A 22923-nucleotide genomic window follows, 5' to 3' on the forward strand; every position below is an offset into this window, starting at 1 on the left:
GATTGTACTCGTCCATTTCTCACACAAATGAGTATGAGCCCTTAGCCGGACACTGGAAGGGGTTAAATAAGCGAGATTTCGGCATTTTAGCTCCTGGTGTGGAGGCGATAGCACAATCATATGCCGCCATATACTAGACGTCCGGTAACCGGTGATAATCCCCTCATGTGTGGGGTCTATTTGTCTCCAGAGAAATCACACGTTACATTCCACACAGAACATTGTGTAGAAAAGGCGGCGCGAGGTGATTGTGCCAGTAGTGAGGGCGAATAATGGCGGGAATGTCACTGACTGAGGAGAAGTCTCCATGTAGCGTCTAAACTGCGGATCACGTGACCCCTGACCCCTCCCCCTGTGACCTCATCACAGGTCCTGTGCGCACAGAGCAGCCATATATGTGGAGTGCGGCTCTGCAGGTGGAGGTATGTGGAGATTCCCCATTACTGAGCGCAGCCGGGGACATTAACCCCTTCTGCACGGAGGAGACTCTTTTGGGGTTGTTGTTGCCCCTTTATAAGAACCATAACGTTGTTGTTCTGTTTCCTGTAATAGATACATACGAGCCAACTATGGAGGACAGGAAGTGAGGAGCGGAGTGTTCTCCTAGTACAGGGCCCCTTTCTTGGCCCCACACAGTGTAATGCCCCCATTATGCCCTGTAAGCAGGTTCTGCCCCACAACCAGCTGCCTCGGGCACTTTACCATGAGAGGAACCTAACAAAAATAGAGGCGACATTATAAATCTCAGGTCATCATTTTAGAAATATACATAATCCTAATGTCACAAAGTAGGACAATCTGAAGACCAAATCATCAATAACTAGAAGAGCAAAACAACAAGAGAACAAAAGATGATACATAGGTCAAGGTAAATATAAAAGTAACAAAACTTTATTTAGAAAAATGTACAGAACAACACGTGAAAAACTGGATGCAACCACAGTGCATATAAACAATCCAAAGAAACGGGATGGGTAGACCGTGACTAAGGGCCCCTTCACACTGTGCAATCAAAGTCTGAACGAGCGTTCGATTTGTGACGTTTATCCGTCCTCGTTCCGAGGTTGCAAAGTGTGACATGGCGTTACGATTTGCGACGCAGCCCAGCATCGTACGATGTGAAAGAAAGAGCAGAACTTTCTTTCGTCGTAAATGTCCCGCTGTGGCGGTCGAAATCGTAGTATGTGACGGCGGTCATACGAGCTCGTAATGCGACTACGTGGGTTGGGCTTCCGCATACCTGTCTCCTGATTGGGCGTGACGTTTTAGCACGCCCATGCTGGTAATACGTCACGCTCGGAGTCGTAGGACTATGGCGGTGTGAAGGGTAGCGTATGATTGCGACGCGTGACGTTCACATCGCAACTACGTCAGAAAAAGCGTTAACATCGTAGAGTGTGACCGCTGGCTACGAGCTCGTACTGCGATGTCGAATATGACGCAAATGCGTCGTAATCGTAGCAGAATCGACCAGTGTGAAGGGGCCCTTAGGTATAGTAGACTAATTATCCCTTATTTGTAATGCAACACTGCATATATATAACAATAAGTGGGAATCATACTGTTGGCCCGTAGTATAAATGAATCAATGGCCACAAGTATCGGCCTATACTAAATCTGTAAGAATGTCCCAGGCGAATCATAAATAATGATGTAACATACCCAAATATCGGTGAAGTGAATTGCCAAGGACCATCACTGAGGGGGCACAACAGAGAGCCAGCGGTCACCACATCACCCCGACGCGCGTTTCGGCGGAGCTTTCGTCAGGGGGCTGGTGCCTCAGATTCTTCCCCGCACCGCTTTCCTTTGTTGGCGCCAAATCTATTCTGCCTTTGGGGCTCTGGCCTTTATATCAGTAACTGCGTCATCAAGGTCTCCTGACCAGGTGCACCCTCTAGACTCTTCCCTCCGGAAACCCTCCCTCTTCCCATTGATGTCACATGGTCCCGTCTGGACGGCAGATAGCAGTCTGTACAAATGCAGCACAGCCCTGAGGAGTCTTTTTTATGACTCTCCTTTTTACACCTTGTGTAATCTATATGATGGCGCTCACACAGTATAATGTTTCCACAGTACTGGCATCTCTCGTAAATAAGGTATTTTCACACTACCGCCATACCCCCACCCACAGTATAATGTTCTCATAGTACCGACATACCCCCACACACAGTATAATGTTCTAACAGTACCGCCATACCCCCACACACAGTATAATGTTCTCACAGTACCGCCATACCCCCACACACAGTATAATGTGTTATGACCTGGTGATTACAGAGCAGCACTGAGATGACCTGGTGGGTAAAACAAATCATGGACAAGCTCTAAGGAGGTGGTAGCTTTACTGACCGCAATCACAGTTATGACTTGGTGATTACGGAGCAGCACTGAGATGACCTAGTGGGTAAAACAAATCATGAACAAGCTCTGAGGAGGTGGTAGCTTTACTGACCGCAATCCCTACTCCTAGCACCAACACTAGAAATAGCCGTGGAGTGTTCCTATCTCTCCCTAGACACCTCGTCACAGCCTAAGAACTAACTACCCCTGAAGATGGAAACGGAAAACTATCTCGCCTCAGAGAAACCCCCAAAAGGAAAGATAGCCCCCCACAAATATTGACGGTGAGTAGAGAGGGAAATGACAAACTCAGAAATGAAAATAGATTTTAGCAAAGGAGGCCAATACTATCTAAATAGACAGAAATAGAAAAGGATACTGTGCGGTCAGTATTAAAAAACTAAAAATCCACGCAGAGTTTACAAAAATAGCCTCCACACCGACTCACGGTGTGGAGGAGCAAATCTGCTACCCCAGAGCTTCCAACTAGCCTGGATATTTCATAATGACAAGCTGGACAAAAGGAGACATAACATAAACCTGAACAGAAGGTCAAAAGCAAGGAACAACCCAAGAACTAGCAGAACTTATCTTAAGCTGAAATGGACTGGCCAACAGAGAACTTCCAGGAGAGGACTGAATCTAACCAGAAAAACATTGACAGCTGGCATGGACTACAGGCTAGAGCCAAGTTAAATAGCAAGGCCAGGGAACCGATTAGTGAAAGCAGCTGCTAAGTTCCACTCGAAACCACCAGAGGGAGCCCAAGGGCAGAACTCCCAAAAATACCATTCACAACCACAGGATGGAGCCCAAGAACGGAATTCACAACAGTACCCCCCCTTGAGGAGGGGTCACCGAACCCTCACCAGAGCGCCCAGGCCGATCGGGACGAGCCAAATGAAAAGCCCGAACCAAATCGGCAGCATGGACATCGGAAGCAAAAACCCAGGAATTATCCTCCTGGCCATAACCCTTCCACTTGACCAGATACTGAAGTTTCCGCCTCGAAAGACGAGTATCCAAAATCTTCTCCACCACATATTCCAACTCCCCCTCAACCAACACCGGAGCAGGAGGGTCAACGGAGGGAACCATGGGCACCACATATCTCCGCAACAAAGATCTATGGAACACATTATGAATGGAAAAAGAAGCTGGAAGGGCCAAACGAAAAGACACCGGATTGATAATTTCTGAAATCCTATAAGGACCAATAAAACGAGGCTTGAACTTAGGGGAAGAAACCCTCATAGGAACATGACGAGAAGACAACCAGACCAAATCCCCAACACGAAGCCGGGGACCAACGCACCGACGGCGGTTAGCAAAACGTTGAGCCTTTTCCTGAGACAACGTTAAATTGTCCACCACATGAGTCCAAATCCGCTGCAACCTGTCCACCACAGAATCCACACCAGGACAATACGAAGGCTCAACCTGCCCTGAAGAAAAACGAGGATGAAAACCGAAGTTACAAAAAAAAGGCGAAACCAAGGTAGCCGAACTAGCCCGATTATTAAGGGCAAACTCGGCCAGCGGCAAGAAGGTAACCCAATCATCCTGATCAGCAGACACAAAGCATCTCAAATAGGTTTCCAAGGTCTGATTGGTTCGCTCCGTCTGTCCATTTGTCTGAGGATGAAATGCCGAGGAAAAAGATAAATTAATGCCCATTCTAGCACAGAAGGACCGCCAAAACCTAGAAACAAACTGGGTACCTCTGTCAGACACAATATTTTCCGGAATACCATGCAAACGAACCACATGCTGAAAAAATAATGGAACCAAATCAGAGGAAGAAGGTAACTTAGGCAAAGGTACCAAATGGACCATCTTAGAAAACTGGTCACAAACCACCCAGATGACAGACATCTTCTGAGAAACAGGAAGATCGGAAATAAAATCCATGGAAATATGCGTCCAGGGCCTCTCAGGGATAGGCAAAAGCAACCCACTAGCAGAAGAACAGCAGGGCTTAGCCTGAGCACAAATCCCACAGGACTGCACGAAGGAACGCACATCCCGTGACAAGGACGGCCACCAAAAGGACCTGGCAACCAAATCTCTGGTACCAAAAATACCAGGATGACCAGCCAATACAGAACAATGAATCTCAGAAATTACCTTACTAGTCCATCTATCAGGAACAAACAGTTTCCCCACAGGACAGCGGTCAGGTCTATCAGCCTGAAACTCCTGAAGCACCCACCGCAAATCAGGGGAGATAGCAGAAAGAATCACCCCCTCCTTGAGAATACCAGCCGGCTCAAGGACTCCCGGAGAATCAGGCAAAAAACTCCTAGATAGGGCATCAGCCTTCACATTCTTAGATCCCGGAAGATACGAGACCACAAAATCAAAACGGGAGAAAAACAAAGACCATCGAGCCCGTCTAGGATTAAACCGCTTGGCAGACTCAAGGTAAATCAGATTCTTATGATCGGTCAAGACCACAACATGATGCTTAGCTCCCTCAAGCCAATGTCGCCACTCCTCAAATGCCCACTTCATAGCCAACAACTCCCGATTACCGACATCATAATTACTCTCTGCAGGCGAAAACTTTCTGGAGAAGAAAGCACACGGTTTCATCACAGAGCCATCAGAACTTCTCTGAGACAAAACAGCTCCTGCCCCAATCTCAGAAGCGTCAACCTCAAACTGAAAAGGGAGAGAAACATCTGGCTGACGTAACACAGGGGCAGAAGAAAAACGACGCTTAAGCTCCTGAAAGGCCTCCACAGCTGCAGAGGACCAATTCACCACATCAGCACCTTTCTTGGTCAAATCGGTCAGAGGTTTAACCACAGTAGAAAAATTAGCAATGAAGCGGCGATAAAAATTTGCAAAGCCCAAAAATTTCTGAAGGCTCTTCACAGATGTGGGTTGAGTCCAATCATAAATAGCCTGGACCTTAACAGGGTCCATTTCAATAGCCGAAGGAGAAAAAATTAAACCCAAAAAAGAAACCTTCTGAACTCCAAAAAGGCACTTAGACCCCTTCACAAACAATGCATTAGCACGAAGGATCTGAAATACCATCCTGACCTGCTTCACATGAGACTCCCAATCATCGGAAAAAAACAAAATATCATCCAAATATACAATCATGAATTTATCCAGATACTCCCGGAAAATATCATGCATAAAGGACTGAAACACAGATGGAGCATTAGAGAGCCCGAAAGGCATCACAAGATATTCAAAATGGCCTTCGGGCGTATTAAATGCTGTTTTCCATTCATCACCCTGTTTAATGCGGATAAGATTATATGCCCCTCGAAGGTCAATCTTGGTAAACCAGCTAGCCCCTTTAATCCGAGCAAACAAATCAGAAAGTAAAGGCAAAGGGTACTGGAATTTGACCGTGATCTTATTGAGAAGGCGATAATCTATACAGGGCCTCAAGGAGCCATCCTTCTTGGCAACAAAGAAGAACCCCGCTCCCAACGGTGACGAAGACGGGCGAATATGCCCCTTCTCCAAGGACTCCTTTACATAACTCCGCATAGCGGCATGCTCTGGCACAGACAGATTAAAAAGTCAGCCCTTAGGGAACTTACAGCCAGGAATCAAATTAATAGCGCAATCACAGTCCCTATGAGGAGGCAGGGAACTGGACTTGGGCTCCTCAAATATATCCTGGAAATCCGACAAAAACTCAGGAACTTCAGAAGAAGGGGGCGAGGAAATTGACATCAGAGGAATGTCACTATGTATCCCCTGACAACCCCAACTAGTCAAAGACATAGATTTCCAATCCAGCACTGGATTATGTACCTGTAACCATGGAAAACCCAGCACAACAACATCATGCAAATTATGCAACACCAAAAAGCGAATATTTTCCTGATGTGCTGGAGCCATGTTTATGGTTAACTGTGTCCAGTACTGAGGTTTATTCTTGGCCAATGGCGTAGCATCAATCCCCCTCAAGGGAATAGGGCTCTGGAAAGGCTCCAAGGAAAAACAACAGCGCCTGGCAAATTCTAGGTCCATTAAGTTCAGGGCAGCGCCAGAATCCACAAATGCCATTACAGAAAAGGACGACAATGAGCAAATCAGGGTAATAGACAAGAGAAATTTAGGCTGTACAGTACTGATGGTAACCGACCTAGCAACCCTCTTAGTACGCTTCGGGCAGTCAGAGATAGCATGAGTCACGTCACCACAGTAAAAGCACAGCCCATTCTGACGTCTGAACTCCTGCCATTCTGCTCTAGTCACAATCCTATCACATTGCATAGGCTCAGGACTCTGCCCAGAGGACACCGCCATATGGTGCACCACCTTACGTTCACGCAGGCGCCGATCAATCTGAATGGCCAGAGACATTGATTCATTCAAACCAGCAGGCGTGGGGAACCCCACCATAACATTTTTAATGGCTTCAGAAAGACCCTTTCTGAAAATAGCTGCCAGGGCATCCTCATTCCATTTTGTAAGCACAGACCACTTTCTAAATTTCTGACAATATATCTCTGCTGCTTCCTGTCCCTGACACAGAGCCAGCAGGATTTTTTCTGCCTGATCCACAGAATTAGGTTCGTCATAAAGCAGTCCAAGTGCTTGAAAAAATACATCTACATTGAGCAATGTAGGATTCCCTGGCTCAAGGGAGAATGCCCAGTCCTGCGGGTCTCCATGTAGCAGAGAAATTACAATCTTCACTTGCTGAATGGGGTCACCAGAGGAACGGGGTCTCAGAGCAAAAAACAATCTGCAATTATTTTTAAAGTTCAAAAACTTAGATCTATCCCCAGAAAACAAATCAGGGATAGGAATTCTAGGCTCAGAAACAGGAGTTTGAATAACATAATCTTGGATACTCTGCACCCTTGCAGCGAGATGATCAACACGCGAAGACAGACCCTGAACCTCCATATCAGCACCTAACTTCTGAACCATCCAAAGATCAAGGGGAAAAAAAAAAGACAAAACAAGCTACAAAGAAAAAAAAAATGACTCAGAACTTTCTTTTCCCTCTTTTGAGATGCATTTAACACATTGTGGGCCAGCTGTACTGTTATGACCTGGTGATTACGGAGCAGCACTGAGATGACCTGGTGGGTAAGACAAATCATGGACAAGCTCTAAGGAGGTGGTAGCTTTACTGACCGCAATCACAGTTATGACCTGGTGATTACGGAGCAGCACTGAGATGACCTAGTGGGTAAAACAAATCATGAACAAGCTCTGAGGAGGTGGTAACTTTACTGACCGCAATCCCTACTCCTAGCACCAACACTAGAAATAGCCGTGGAGTGTTCCTATCTCTCCCTAGACACCTCGTCACAGCCTAAGAACTAACTACCCCTGAAGATGGAAACGGAAAACTATCTCGCCTCAGAGAAACCCCCAAAAGGAAAGATAGCCCCCCACAAATATTGACGGTGAGTAGAGAGGGAAATGACAAACTCAGAAATGAAAATAGATTTTAGCAAAGGAGGCCAATACTATCTAAATAGACAGAAATAGAAAAGGATACTGTGCAGTCAGTATTAAAAAACTAAAAATCCACGCAGAGTTTACAAAAATAGCCTCCACACCGACTCACGGTGTGGAGGAGCTAATCTGCTACCCCAGAGCTTCCAACTAGCCTGAATATTTCATAATGACAAGCTGGACAAAAGGAGACATAACATAAACCTGAACAGAAGGTCAAAAGCAAGGAACAACCCAAGAACTAGCAGAACTTATCTTAAGCTGAAATGGACTGGCCAACAGAGAATTTCCAGGAGAGGACTGAATCCAACCAGAAAAACATTGACAGCTGGCATGGACTACAGGCTAGAGCCAAGTTAAATAGCAAGGCCAGGGAACCGATTAGTGAAAACAGCTGCTAATTTCCACTCGAAACCACCAGAGGGAGCCCAAAGGCAGAACTCCCAAAAATACCATTCACAACCACAGGATGGAGCCCAAGAACGGAATTCACAACAATAATGTTCTCATAGTACCACCATACCCCCACACAGTATAATGTTCTCATAGTACCGACATACCCCCACACACAGTATAATGTTCTCACAGTACCGCCATACCCCCACACACAGTATAATGTTCTCATAGTACCGCCATACCCCCACACAGTATAATGTTCTCATAGTACCGGCATACCCCCACACACACTATAATGTTCCTACAGTACCTCCATCCCACCGCGCACAGTATAATGTTCTCATAGTACCGCCATACCCCCACACACAGTATAATGTTCCTACACTACTTCCATCCCACCGCACACAGTATAATGTTCTCATAGTACTGCTATACCCCCACACACAGTATAATGTTTTCACAATATCGCTATACCCCCACACACAGTATAAAGTTCCCACAATAGTGGCTTCCCACAGACACAGGATAATGTTTCCACAGGACTGGCATCCCCCTCACACACAGTATAATGTCCCCACAGTACTGCCATCCCCCCACTTTCTAATGTTCCCACAATACTGCCCCCTACATGCACAATATGGTACCATCCACCTCACTGACTACCTCCGACCACCGACAGTTAATTAATAAATACTCACTTAGCCTCATTCTTGGTGCAAATACTAATGAACCCAGGATCTATGAGATATTTACCATACGATAGTTGGATAGGCAGGAGTGTATCATCCATAAAGGTAGCCCACTCGGTTGCTATGATGCCTATGAATTGACAGGGCTCGGTGGGGTGTGGTATTGTCACCCTCTCCTTCCCATCATCACAATTTCAGCTAAAGGGGAAGTAGGAAGCAAGAGAGGTTAAGTGCCAGAATTAGTGCATCTTAGAGATGTGCCTTTTCCGGGCGGCTGAGAGCTGATATTTTTAGCCTGGGGGCACAGTATTCATGGCCCCTTCCTAGGCTATTAATATCAACCTGCAACTGTCTGCATAGCTTTGCTGGTTATTAAATATAGGGGCAAACTACGTCACTTTTTTAGAGGAGTCCCCCATTTTTATAGCCACTAAAGGCTAAGTATACTGTTGTGAGCTGATATTACTAGCCTGGGAAGCTCCATGGGTATTACCCCCTTTCCTAGGCTATAAACAAACTTGTGTGTGTGAATCAGAGCTGAGATCTAACGTGATAAAAGATTACAGTGCGGGGAAGACGTGAAACCTTCATATAGACGGCCGGTGGTGATGGAGTCAGTGACCAACTCTGGCCAAATATGTTTCTAGAGCCGTAGTAGAAGATGAAGATGTTAGGGCATGTTAGGTTAGGCTATGGGTTGAACTAGATGGACTTACAGTCTTCCTTCAACCTTAATAACTATGTAACTAAGATGTCGTCCTCATCATGAAGTAGTTATTTCTCATGTCGCATGTAATGAATATCTCCTGCAGCATTGCTAATGCCGATTCCAGGGTCGGTAAATGAGACGAGAATTAGCGTTATGGAAGATGTCTATGAGAAACGTATTCAGCTGCCGACTCCGAGGAAGAAACTGCTTGTTGTCTGTGGCCTAAATATATAGGTTTTATTAGTAGATGTAAAGAGGGAAACTAAATACTGTAAAATAATAAATCTCCTCATATGTTTCCCTTATTATCTCCAGTAATTGTATTATTACACAGGATTCTTCTGATGTTACATCGGCTCATCTTCTCATTCAGGTCTCTACAATATCGGATCCTCTCAGTGAGGATCTTCTACAAAAGAGAATTTTCCTGATTTACCCATCACAGATGGATATGGTCAGAGATAAGATGGCGGAGAGGATATTACACCTCACCCTAGAGATCCTCTTCCGGCTTACTGGAGAGGTGAGAGATTCTGATGACGTCACATTACATCATTCTTATCTATGGGAATAACAGAAGGACAGAACTGGAGAGGTGAGGACTCTGGAAATGTCTGTAGTGAGATTTATTAATGTGTCTCTCCATTACCAGGATTACACAGTGGTGAAGAAGACCTCTAGTGATCGCTGTCAGGACCCTGTGTCTGAGGGATGGGGAAGATCCCTGAGCCCAATCACGGGGCCTCCACCTCACCCCCTGATCCATGAGGACATCAATGACCAGAAGATCCTAGAACTCACCTACAAGATGATTGAGCTGCTGACTGGAGAGGTGACACTGCTGGGAATGCTGGGATATTATACAGTAACACTATGAAGGGATCGGGGGGATGACGGTATCATTGTATGTGTCAGGTTCCTATAAGGTGTCAGGATGTCGCTGTCTATTTCTCCATGGAGGAGTGGGAGTATTTAGAATGACACAGAGATCTGTACAAGAACGTCATAATGGAGGTTCCCCAGCCCCTCATATCTCCAGGTAATAGGCAGGACTAAATACATACGGCCTATAATTATCTGTACGTAAAGAATGAATTCACTCCCTGTATGTGTTTCCTCCAGATCTATCCACTAAGAGGACAACACCAGAGAGATGTCCCCGTCCACTTCTTCCCCAGGACTGCAAGCAAGAAGATCCCAATGCTCCTCAGGATCATCAGGTACATGGAGAGAAGGTGTCAGGAGATCTCCCCTATGATGTGTAGACACCGGTGAAGGTCTTGTGCTCAGTCTTGTTTTATCCACCAGTATTATATGTTTTATACTTGTGTAATGAGAACGGTGGAGATGGCAGGATTAGAGCTGATCATAGATGGGACTTCTCCATCTGTCGGTGACTTTTATAATATTTGTTTCAGGGTGAAGATCTGACCCATATTAATACTATAGAGACATATGTGAGGGGTGATGAGCGGTGTAAAGAGGAGATTCCCACATATGGCTACCCAGGTGAGTAGTAACCACTAAATGCAGAGAGGTCACAGATTCTCCTTAGTCACCGGCTGTGGCTGCTTTATCAGTGGTGTAGTCCGGCCGTATTACCATGATCACCATTTTGCCTCTAGACCACAACATTCTCCTTCTATACACTGACCTGAGAGACTTCCTGATCATCACTGCGCATGACTGGAAACCTCTCAGGTCTGGAGACCCTGATGTCGTCGTGGCGACATCGGGTCTCCATGGCAGCGATCGGAACTACGATTCATGCCACGGAGTCTAGGATCCAAAGTCAGAGGGGATGTTGGCCCATGTAGAGAGGGATCAGTGACCTGTCATAAGTGTTATGGACTGGTGGTTGAGGAGCGACATGCGACGAGCTCTGAGCAGGTGGTAACTATGCTGACCGCAGTTCCTGATCTTAACATAACACTAGAAGTAGCCGTGGGATGTTCCTGTCACTCCCTAGACACCTCGTCACAGCCGGAGAACTAACTACCCCTAAAGGTAGAAACAGGAAAGCTGTCTTGCCTCAGAGAAAATCCCCAAAGGATAGGCAGCCCCCACAAATATTGACTGTGAGTGGAGAGGGAAATGACATACGTAGAATGAAACAAGATGTAGCAAAGGAGGCCACTTCTAGCTTGATAGATAGTACAGGACGGAATACTGTGCGGTCAGTAATAAAAACTAGAAAAAGTCCACCTCAGAGAATGCAAAAATCTCCACCACCCGACTAAAGGCGTGGAGGGAAAGTCTGCTGCCCAGAGCTTCCAGCTTAGCTGAATAGATCCATATTGATAAGCTGGACTAGAAAAACAAACATAGAATGTGCTGAACAATTAAGTCTACAACAAGTGGACTGCAAAAGAACAAGCAAGGACTTATCTTTGCTGAACTGGTCAGGATGTCAGAGAAATCCAAAAGAGATGTGACTCTAAGCAGGAACCATTGACAACTGGCACTGATTGAGGGATAAGGCCAGACTAAAATAGCCGAGCCAGAAAGACGATCAGTGGAAGCAGCTGCTGATGCTAAATCCAAGGAGCAGCCATTCCACTCAAAACCACCGGGGGGAGCCCAAGAGCAGAACTCACAAAAGTGCCACTTACAACCACCTGAGGGAGCCCAAGAGCAGAATTCACAACACATAAGCCAATGCAGATGAATATGCAATCAGATCACCACATAAAGCCCCGCCCACAGCCCCGCCCCTGAGCACAAGAATGTCATTAACTAAAATCTACAAATACAGATTAAACAACAACCACAAGACCGATTTCATCACCAGGTATCAGTGTAATCAGTATAACGGCACCGACCTGACAGTGTCTGTAGTCACTGAGCACAATCCTGCTGACAGGTTCCCTTTAAGACATCTCCGCTCTGCACTATTATACACAGTTCTCTTTAACCCCTTACTGACCGGGCCAATTTTTACAATTCTGACCACTGTCACTTTATGAGGTTATAACTCTGGAACGCTTTAACGGATCCCGCTGATTCTGAGATTGTTTTTTCATTACATATTCTCTTTCATGTTAGTGGTAACATTTCTTCGATATTACTTGCGATTATTTATGAAAAAAACGAAAATATGACAAAATAAAATTAAAATTTTTATAACAACTGATACCGCGCTTGGGTGATACAAACAGAACTTGGCTAGCAAAAACCAAAGACCACATAAATATATGGCAATAGGTGATAGGCTACACGTTGTGACCAATCCAATTATAAGCTAATGTGTGAGCCTTCACCCTGCGTATTGTTTAGACCGTACATTCAGTTGTATGTTACTTGCAATGTGATACCATGGACACATATAGTGCCCGTACCTTATGCGTTACTTATATACTAAAATAAACTCGGTAACGGCCGTGCATAAGTTCTTACCGAATAGAGGTATGGTCTGCAGGGAACAGATGTACTGTGTTGTGATCCCGCTGATCTGCTCGTTGTGATTCCCGGAGGTGATGTGCCTTATTCCCCCAATAGACCCGGCAGGTGCGAAGATGAGATGACCTGCGTTTGCTGGTGGACAGGTGGGCAGACGAGGGTTGGTGCCGCCTGGAGCCGTGCAGGTCTGATAGCTGTAGCTACTCAGTGTAGAGCCAGGAAGACGTCCCGGCCGGAGGCGTCCCTGGTTACACTGAAGAAAAAAATGGCCGCCGCTGACAAGCAGCGTGTGACGTCACGAGCCTACGGAGCCCTGCTAGGACAAAAAGACTAACCAACGCGTTTCGAAGGGTAATCGCCCTTCTTCATCAGGGTTGATGCCCTATCTAGGAACTCCTCTATTATATACCTCCACTGCGCACCTGTGCCTGCCCCTCAGGGCTTGAGGTCCCACCCCACCTGCCTTACTTAATATAGGTCTAAAATAACAGCCTATTTGTCGCACCACATTAATGTTACCCTATCATATCAGGGTTGTAAAAGAATATACGCTTCCTGTCAACTATTATTAGGACCTCCAAACAAAACTAGCTCTGGACCATATTCAGAATGGTGTATACCACATTAAAAATATAAATATATGTTTATTAAATAAATATTTGCCATACTGAGCAAATATGCATAAAAATATAAAAATATACAAAAAATGCAAATATAAGAAAAGTACAAAATATATGAGAACTATCTTTATTATTTAAAATCATGTATAACCCTCATGGATTCAAATATGGACCAGTACTTAAAATATGCTAAAAAAATGTCCCTAAAATTATTTATATAAATGTATTTCCACTGCCTCCAGACATTATTTAAAAATGACCATAACAGACTTAAACGTGCCACTTGGGCACAAAACTCCACACGTGTCATTGAAAGGCATATAATTCAAAGTCGTGGTTCAAGCCTTTGGGAGTAAGGCAGTCCAACCTAAATATCCACTCAGACTCAATTTTTGACATCTGTTTCAGGAAATTGCCCCCCCTTGGATTTTGACGGACCTTTTGGATCCCACAAAATTGCACCCCTTTGACACTCATATTGTGTTTCTCTTTAAAGTGACGGGACAGGGGGTGACCTAAGAACCCTTTCTGAATATTTCTCAGATGCTCCTTTATTCGTACCACTAATTTCCTCTTAGTCCTGCCAACATACAATTTCCCACATGGACATTGAATTAGGTAGATTATTCCTGATGAGAAACATGTTATTTTGTCCTGGATCTTAAATATTTCAGTGTTATCTGAATTCCTGAATGTGGCCTGGCACCTCCTATTTGAACCTGTACTAATACAGCAAAAACACCCCCCACATGGTGTAACACCCATGTTAGGATCAGGTTGCTGGCTGCGCACCAAATCCTGCTTGTGGCCAGCCAGTTTCGCTGTAGGGGCCAGAAGATTGTTCAAAGTCTGGGCTCTCCTGTATACAAACCTGGGGTATGATGGTAAATGCTCCCCTATGATCCTATCCCTCTGAAGAATTGCCCAGTGTTTACGTATGATACCCTGAAATTGCTTGTATCCTGCATGAAACTGTGTAATAATTGGCAGTTGTTTAATCTGTTCAGGGATAGTTTCCGTTCTTTGGGAATCGGATCTAGATCTATGTACCAGGGTGCTCCTGGGTATAGCCCTTGCTTCGTTTACTGCCCGTTCGACCAATGGCAGAGCATAACCCTTCTCCAGGAACTGTTGTGTGAGGTATTCAGATTCCTGCTCGAAATCACTAAGGTTGGTGCAGTTGCGCCGAATCCTGGTGAATTGCCCCTTCGGGATATTCGTGAGCCACACCGGCAAGTGGCAGCTGGTGGTATGAATATAACTATTCGAGTCAACTTCCTTGCGATGACATTTTGTACGTAGATGGCCCCCTTCTATAAAGATGTGAAGATCCAGGAAGTTAATAGTGCTGTCACTTATGGTGGGTGTGAACTCCAAGCCAAAATTATTGGTGTTTAAACCAAGGATAAATGAGTCTAGATCAGACCTGGTGCCCTCCCAAATAAGTATGACGTCGTCAATGAAACGACGCCACAATACCACTCCCGTACGTAATTGGCCATTTTCGTAGATGGCCGACTCCTCCCACTTGGCTACGTATATGTTTGCAAAAGATGGGGCAAAACGCGTCCCCATTGCCGTGCCCCATTGTTGTAGGAAAAAACGGCCCTCATACATGAAATAATTGTGCTTGGTGATAAACATTATACATTCCTGTATATATTCAATTTGATTGCTGGAGTATACCCCTAATTTTTTCAAGAAATCTCCGGATGCCTGGCATCCCATGTCCTGATTGATGACAGTATATAAGGATTTAATATCCAACGTTGCCAGAATATACTTGGGATTCCACTCAATAGTTTCTAAAATCTCTAAGGTATGGCCCGTGTCCTTTAGGTATGCTGGAATTAAGGGCATACATTTCTGTAGATGTATATCCACGTACTGAGATAAATTTGCCGTAAGGCTGCCAATACCTGAAATAATGGGCCTCCCTGGAGGATCTATCAGGTTCTTGAGCACCTTAGGTATATGATAGAAAAAGGCCACATTTGGACTAGGGTTAATTATAAACAGATACTCCTTCTTATCAAGAATACCTGATGATTTTCCCTTTAGGCCCCAAACCTTCAATTTCTTCACATATTGTGGAGTTGGATCACCCATTAGTTTTTTATAGGTGGTCATATCCCCAAGGAGCCGTTCTGCTTCCTCCTGATATTTGGTTTTGTCTAAAATAACAATTCCCCCACCCTTATCTGCCGGGCGGACAATGATATCGTTGTTAGTTTGCAGACTCCTTAGGGAACTTCTTTCTTGGAAATTCAGATTATGGGATCTATATATCCTTTTACCCTTCTGTAATTTCCTAATGTCTGCAGTTACCAGTGTATCAAATGTGTGGAATGCATTGGAATACTCCTGTATGGGGTTAAAGGTGGACGGGTTGGATAATGTAGTATGGATGAATCGGGATGACTCCTGCACACTACTCCTCAGGGCCGTTTGCTCCTTTTTCAAAAAATATTTCTTCAAAGCCAAGTTACGCAAAAACTTTTTCATCCCAATATACAAATTAAAGGGTTTAGTGGAAGTGGTGGGGGCAAATTTAAGGCCCTTTTGTAGAAGTGAAACAATTTTGCAATTTTCAAACTTTGAATTTTTATTCCCTTAAATCAGAAAGATATGTCACAAAAATAGTTAATAAATAACATTTCCCACATGTCTACTTTACATCAGCACAATTTTGGAAACAAATTTTTTTTTTAGTTAGGAAGTTATAAGGGTTAAAAATTGACCAGCGATTTCTCATTTTTACAACAAAATTTACAAAACCATTTTTTTTAGGGACCACCTCACATTTAAAGTCACTTTGAGGGGTGTACATGACAGAAAATACCCAAATTTGACACCACTCTAAAAACTGCACCCCTCAAGGTGCTCAAAACCACAGAAGTTTATTAACCCTTTACGTGCTTCACAGGAACTGAAACAATTTGAAGGAAAAAATGAACATTTAACTTTTTTTTTGACAAACATTTTAATTCGGAACCAATTTTTTTTATTTTCACAAGTGTAAAAAGAGAAAACGAACCCCAAAAATTGTTGTGCAATTTCTCCTGAGTACGCCGATAACCCATATGTGGGGGTAAACCACTGTTTGGGCGCACGGCAGGGCTTGGAAGAGAAGGAGCGCTGTTTGACTTGACAACGCAGAATTGGCTGGAATTAAGATCGGATGCCATGTCGCGTTTGCAGAGCCCCTGATGTGCCTAAACAGTGGAAACACTTAACAAGTGACACCATTTTGGAATCTAGACCCCTTAAAAACTTATCTAGATGTCTGGTGAGCACTTTAAACCCACAGGTGCTTCACAGAAGTTTATAACGTAGAGCTGTGAAAATAAAAAAATCACATTTTTTTTCTACAAAAATGATTTTTCGCCCCCAAATGTTTATTTTCAAAAAGGTAACAGGAGAAATTAGACCACAAAAGTTGTTGTGCAATTTGTCCTGAGTACGCCCATACCCCATATGTGGGGGTAAACCACAGTTTGGGCGCACGGCAGAGCTTGGAAGAGAAGGAGTTCCGTTTGACTTTTTCAATGCTGAATTGGCTGGAATTGAGATCGGACGCCATGTCGCGTTTGGAGAGCCCCTGATGTGCCTAAACAGTGGAAATCCCCCTCAAGTGACCCCATTTTGGAAACTAGACCCATTAAGGAACTTATGTAGATGTGTGGTGAGCACTTTGAACCCCCCAGTGCTTCATAGAAGTTTATAACGTAGAGCCGTGAAAATAAAAAATCCTTTTTTTTTCCTCAAAAATGATTTTTTAGCTCGCAATTTTTTATTTTCTCAAGGCTAACATGAGAAATTGGACCCCAAAATTTGTTGTCCAGTTTGTACTGAGTACGCAGATACCGTAGGGGGGTCCACTGTTTGGGCACACATCGGGGCTCGGAAGGGAAGTAGTGATGTTTTAAAATGCAGACTTTGATGGAATGGTCTGCGGGCATCATATTGCATTTGCAGAGCTCCTGATGTACCTAAACAGTAGACACCCCCCCACAAGTGACCCCATTTTGGAAAATAGACCCCCCAAATAGCTTATCTAGATGTGTGGTGAGCACTATGAACCCCAACTGCTTCACAGAAGTTTATAATGTAGAGCCATGAAAATAAAAAATCATATTTTTTCCAAAATTATCTTTTCACCCCAAAATGTTTCAATTTCAAGGGAAACAGGAGAAATTGGACCCCAAACTTTATTGTGCAATTTATACTGAGTACACTGATACTCCATATGTGGGGGGGACCACTGTTTGGGCGCATGGCAGAGCTCGGAAGAGAAGGAGTTCCGTTTTGGAATGCAGACTTTGATAGAATAGTCTGCGGGCGTTATGTTGCGTTTGCAGAGCCCCTGATGTACCTAAACAGTAGAAACCCCCCACAAGTGACCCCATTTTGGAAACTAGACCCCCCCAAGGAACTTATCTAAATGTGTGGTGAGAACTTTGAACCCCCAAGTGCTTCACAGAAGTTTATAATGCAGAGTCGTGAAAATAAAAAATATTTTTTTTCCACAAAAATGATTTTTTTAGCCCCCAATTTTTTATTTTCCCAAGCGTAACAGGAGAAATCGGATCCCAAAGGTTGTTGTTCAGTTTCTCCTGAGTACGCTGATACCCCATATGTGGGGGGGACCACTGTTTGGACGCATGGCAGAGCTCGAAGGGAAGGAGCGCCATTTAGAATGCAGACTTAGATGGATTGGTCTGCAGGCGTCACGTTGCATTTGCAGAGCCCCTGATGTACCCAAACAGTAGAAACCCCCCACAAGTGACCCCATATTGGAAACTAGACCCCCCAAGGAACTTATCTAGATGTGTTGTGAGAACTTTGAACCCCCAAGTGTTTCACTACAGTTTATAACGCAGAGCCGTGAAAATAAAAAATCATTTTTTTCCACAAAAATGATTTTTTAGCCCCAAATTTTTTTAATTTTCGCAAGGAGAAACAGGAGAAACTGGACCCCAAAAGTTGTTGTCCAACTAGTGCTTAGTATGCTGATGTTCCAAATGTGGGGGTAAACCACTGTTTGAGCGCACGGCAGAGCTCGGAAGGGAGGGAGCATAATTTGACTTTTTGAGCGCAAAATTGGCTGTCTCATTTGGAGACCCCTGATGTACCTAAACAGTTGAAACCTCCCAATTCTAACTCCAACCCTAACCCCACCACACTCCTAAACCCAACACAACCCTAATCTCAACCCTAACCTCAAAACCTAACCCTAATCCCAAACGTAACCCTAATGCCAACCCTAATCTGTTGTGGATTCTGTTTTTGGGCTCCCTCTGGTGGTTACAGCTGGTACTGGGTGACTTTGGTGGGTTGCGGTCTCTGCTTTCCACCTGTCCATCAGAGGCTGGGTGTTTCCTATTTAACCTGGCTTTTCTGTCATTCCCTTGCCGGCTATCAATGTACTCAGATGTGCTCAGTTTGGTTCCTGACTACCTGCTCCCAGATCTCTCAGGATAAACTAAGTTCTGTTTTTTAGTTGTTTGGTTTTTTGTCCAGCTTGCTAATTATGACTCTATGCTAGCTGGTAGCTCTAGTGGGCTGAGGTTCTCCCCATGTGCCATGAGTTGGCACATGGGTTCTTGTAATCTCAGGATGGTTTTTGATTAGGGTTTTTTGCTGACCGCTCAGACCCCTTTTGTATCATTCTGCTTTCTAGTTATAGCGGGCCTCATTTTGCTAAATCTATTTTCATCTCTATGTGCATGCCTTCCTCTCATTTCACCGTCAATATATGTGGGGGGCAACTATACCTTTTGGGGTTCATTCCTCTGGAGGCAAGCTAGGTCTTTATTTCCTCTGCAGTGCTAGTTAGCTCTTAGGCTGGCGCGTGGCGTCTAGAATCAACGTAGGCACGCTCCCTGGCTATTTCTAGTTGTGTTTGTCAGGAGTAGGGCAGCGATCAGCCCAGGTTCCATCACCCTAGAGCTCGTCCGTTATTTATGTTATTTTCCTTGTCCAGTGCGATCTCCAGCCATTGGGATCCATGACAGTATAGCCGGCCTACAAAGTGTTAATTGTTTGGGCTGAAGCAGGAGAAAAAGAAGTGTTTAAGGGAAATTTATTTATTTTTTTCCCCTCAGAGTTTTGCTGCCTAGCCCTTAATTGCTGTCTAGCTGCTTCTTACCTCCTCTTAACCCTTGAATGGCTCTGACCTTAGCTGTTTAACATGGATGTCCAGAGTTTGGCTTCCAGCCTGAGTAATCTTGCTGCAAAAGTTCAAAACATACAGGATTTTGTTGTTCACACTCCCATGTCTGAACCTAGAATTCCTATTCCAGAGTTTTTTTCTTGAGATAGATCTACCTTCCTGAATTTCAGGAACAATTGCAAATTGTTTCTTTCTTTGAAATCTCGCTCCTCTGGAGACCCTGCTCAGCAGGTTAAGATTGTAATATCTTTCCTGCGGGGCGACCCTCAGAATTGGGCATTTGCATTGGCACCAGGGGATCCTGCATTGCTCAGTGTGGATGTGTTTTTTCTGGCACTGGGATTGCTCTATGAGGAACCTAACCTGGAGATTCAGGCTGAAAAGGCTTTATTAGCCCTCTCTCAGGGGCATGATGAAGCGGAAGTATATTGTCAAAAATTTCGGAAATGGTCGGTGCTTACTCAGTGGAATGAGTGCACCCTGGCTGCAAACTTCAGAGATGGTCTTTCTGAGGCCATTAAGGATATTATGGTGGGGTTCCCTGCGCCTACAGGTCTGAATGAGTCTATGACTATGGCCATTCAGATTGATCGGCGTTTACGGTAGCGCAAACCTGTGCACCAGTTGGCGGTGTCTTCTGAACAGGCACCTGAGACTATGCAATGTGATAGAATTCAGTCCAGAAGTGAACGGCAAAATTATAGGCGGAAAAATGGATTGTGTTTTTATTGTGGTGATTCAGCTCATGTTATATCAGCATGCTCTAAACGCACAAAAAAGGTTGATAAATCTTTTGCCATTAGTACTCTGCAGTTTAAGTTCATTTTGTCTGTAACTCTGATTTGTTCACTGTCATCCATTTCCGTCGATGCCTATGTGGATTCGGGCGCTGCCCTGAGTCTTATGGATTGGTCATTTGCCAAACGCTGCGGTTTTAGTCTGGAGCCGCTGGAAGTTCCTATTCCTTTGAAGGGAATTGACTCTACACCATTGGCTATGAATAAACCGCAGTACTGGACACAAGTGACCATGCGCATGACTCCCGTTCATCAGGAGGTGATTCGCTTCCTTGTACTGTATAATTTACATGATGTACTAGTGCTTGGTCTGCCATGGTTACAAACTCATAATCCTGTCCTGGATTGGAAAACAATGTCTGTGTTAAGCTGGGGATGTCAGGGGGTTCATGATGATGCACCTCTGATTTCAATCGCTTCATCTACTCCTTCTGAGGTCCCTGCGTTTTTGTCTGACTATCGGGATGTTTTTGAGGAGCCTAAGCTCAATTCGCTCCCTCCTCATAGGGATTGTGACTGTGCTATAGAATTAATTCCTGGCAGTAAGTTCCCTAAGGGTCGTTTATTTAATCTGTCAGTGCCAGAGCATAATGCTATGCGGAATTATATTAAGGAGTCCTTGGAAAAGGGACATATTCGTCCATCTTCGTCCCCTCTGGGAGCAGGTTTTTTTTTTCGTGGCAAAAAAAGATGGTTCCCTGAGGCCTTGTATAGATTATCGCCTTCTGAATAAGATTACAGTCAAATATCAGTATCCATTGCCATTATTGACTGATTTGTTTGCTCGCATTAAGGGGGCTAGGTGGTTCACTAAGATAGATCTTCGCGGTGCGTATAATCTTGTGCGGATAAAACAGGGTGATGAGTGGAAAACCGCATTTAATTCGCCTGAGGGCCATTTTGAGTATTTGGTAATGCCTTTTGGACTTTCTAATGCTCCTTCAGTCTTTCAGTCCTTTATGCACAATATTTTCCGTGAATATCTGGATAAGTTTATGATTGTGTATTTGGATGATATTTTGGTGTTTTCTGATGACTGGGAGTCTCATGTTCTACAGGTCAGGAAGGTGTTTCAAGTCCTGCGGGCCAATTCTCTGTTTGTGAAGGGCTCAAAATGTCTCTTCGGAGTCCAGAAAATTTCTTTTTTGGGGTACATTTTTTCTCCTTCTACTATTGAGATGGATCCCGTCAAGGTTCAGGCGATTTGTGACTGGACACAACCTACATCTGTTAGGAGTCTTCAGAAGTTCTTGGGTTTTGCTAATTTTTATCGTCGGTTCATTACTAATTTTTCCAGTGTTGTTAAACCTTTGACTGATTTGACTAAAAAGGGTGCTGATGTTGCTAATTGGTCTCCTACGGCTGTGGATGCCTTTCAGGAACTTAAGCGCCGGTTTTCTTCTGCTCCTGTGTTATGTCAACCGGATGTTTCACTTCCTTTTCAGGTTGAGGTTGATGCTTCCGAGATTGGAGCGGGGGCGGTTTTGTCACAGAGAAGTTCCAATGGCTCGGTGATGAAGCCATGTGCGTTCTTTTCTAGAAAATTCTCGCCCGCCGAGCGCAATTATGATGTGGGTAATCGGGAGCTTTTGGCCGTGAAGTGGGCATTTGAGGAGTGGCGTCATTGGCTTGAGGGTGCTAGACATCGTGTGGTGGTCTTGACTGATCACAAAAATCTGATTTACCTTGAGTCTGCCAGGCGTCTGAATCCTAGACAGGCTCGTTGGTCGTTGTTTTTTTCTCGTTTCAATTTTGTGGTTTCATACCTACCAGGTTCAAAGAATGTGAAGGCAGATGCTCTTTCCAGGAGTTTTGTGCCTGACTCTCCTGGAGACTCTGGGCCTACTGGTATCCTTAGGGATGGGGTAATATTGTCCGCCGTCTCCCCAGACTTGCGACGTGCATTGCAGGAGTTTCAGGCGGATAAACCTGATCGTTGTCCACCAGAAAGACTGTTTGTTCCGGATGATTGGACCAGTAGAGTCATCTCCGAGGTCCATTCTTCTGTGTTGGCTGATCATCCTGGAATATTTGGTACTAGAGACTTGGTGGCCAGGTCTTTTTGGTGGCCTTCCTTGTCAAGGGATGTGCGCACCTTTGTGCAGTCTTGTGAAGTGTGTGCTCGGGCTAAGCCTTGCTGTTCTCAGGCCAGTGGGTTGTTGTTATCCTTGCCTATCCCGAAGAGGCCTTGGACGCACATTTCCATGGATTTTATTTCAGATCTCCCTGTCTCACAGAAAATGTCCGTTATCTGGGTTGTGTGTGACCGCTTTTCTAAGATGGTTCATTTGGTACCCTTGCCTAAGTTGCCTTCCTCTTCTGAGTTGGTCCCTTTATTTTTTCAGAA

General features: G+C 44.6%; 1 protein-coding gene across 1 annotated transcript in view; it reads left to right on the top strand.

Moving 5' to 3' along the window:
- The first annotated feature begins 556 nt into the window (after window positions 1–556).
- Window positions 557–22923, top strand: part of LOC143766897 (uncharacterized) — a 34222-nt gene continuing 11855 nt past the window's right edge. Inside the window, exons 1-6 of the mRNA XM_077254901.1 lie at window positions 557–868; window positions 9959–10108; window positions 10238–10417; window positions 10501–10624; window positions 10708–10805; window positions 11004–11094. Coding sequence (XP_077111016.1) covers window positions 10594–10624; window positions 10708–10805; window positions 11004–11094 — 220 coding nt within the window. The 5' untranslated portion in view covers window positions 557–868; window positions 9959–10108; window positions 10238–10417; window positions 10501–10593. The remainder of the gene's footprint in view (window positions 869–9958; window positions 10109–10237; window positions 10418–10500; window positions 10625–10707; window positions 10806–11003; window positions 11095–22923) is intronic.

Source organism: Ranitomeya variabilis, chromosome 4 (genome assembly GCF_051348905.1).
Source record: "Ranitomeya variabilis isolate aRanVar5 chromosome 4, aRanVar5.hap1, whole genome shotgun sequence".
NCBI classification, from domain to species: domain Eukaryota; kingdom Metazoa; phylum Chordata; class Amphibia; order Anura; family Dendrobatidae; genus Ranitomeya; species Ranitomeya variabilis.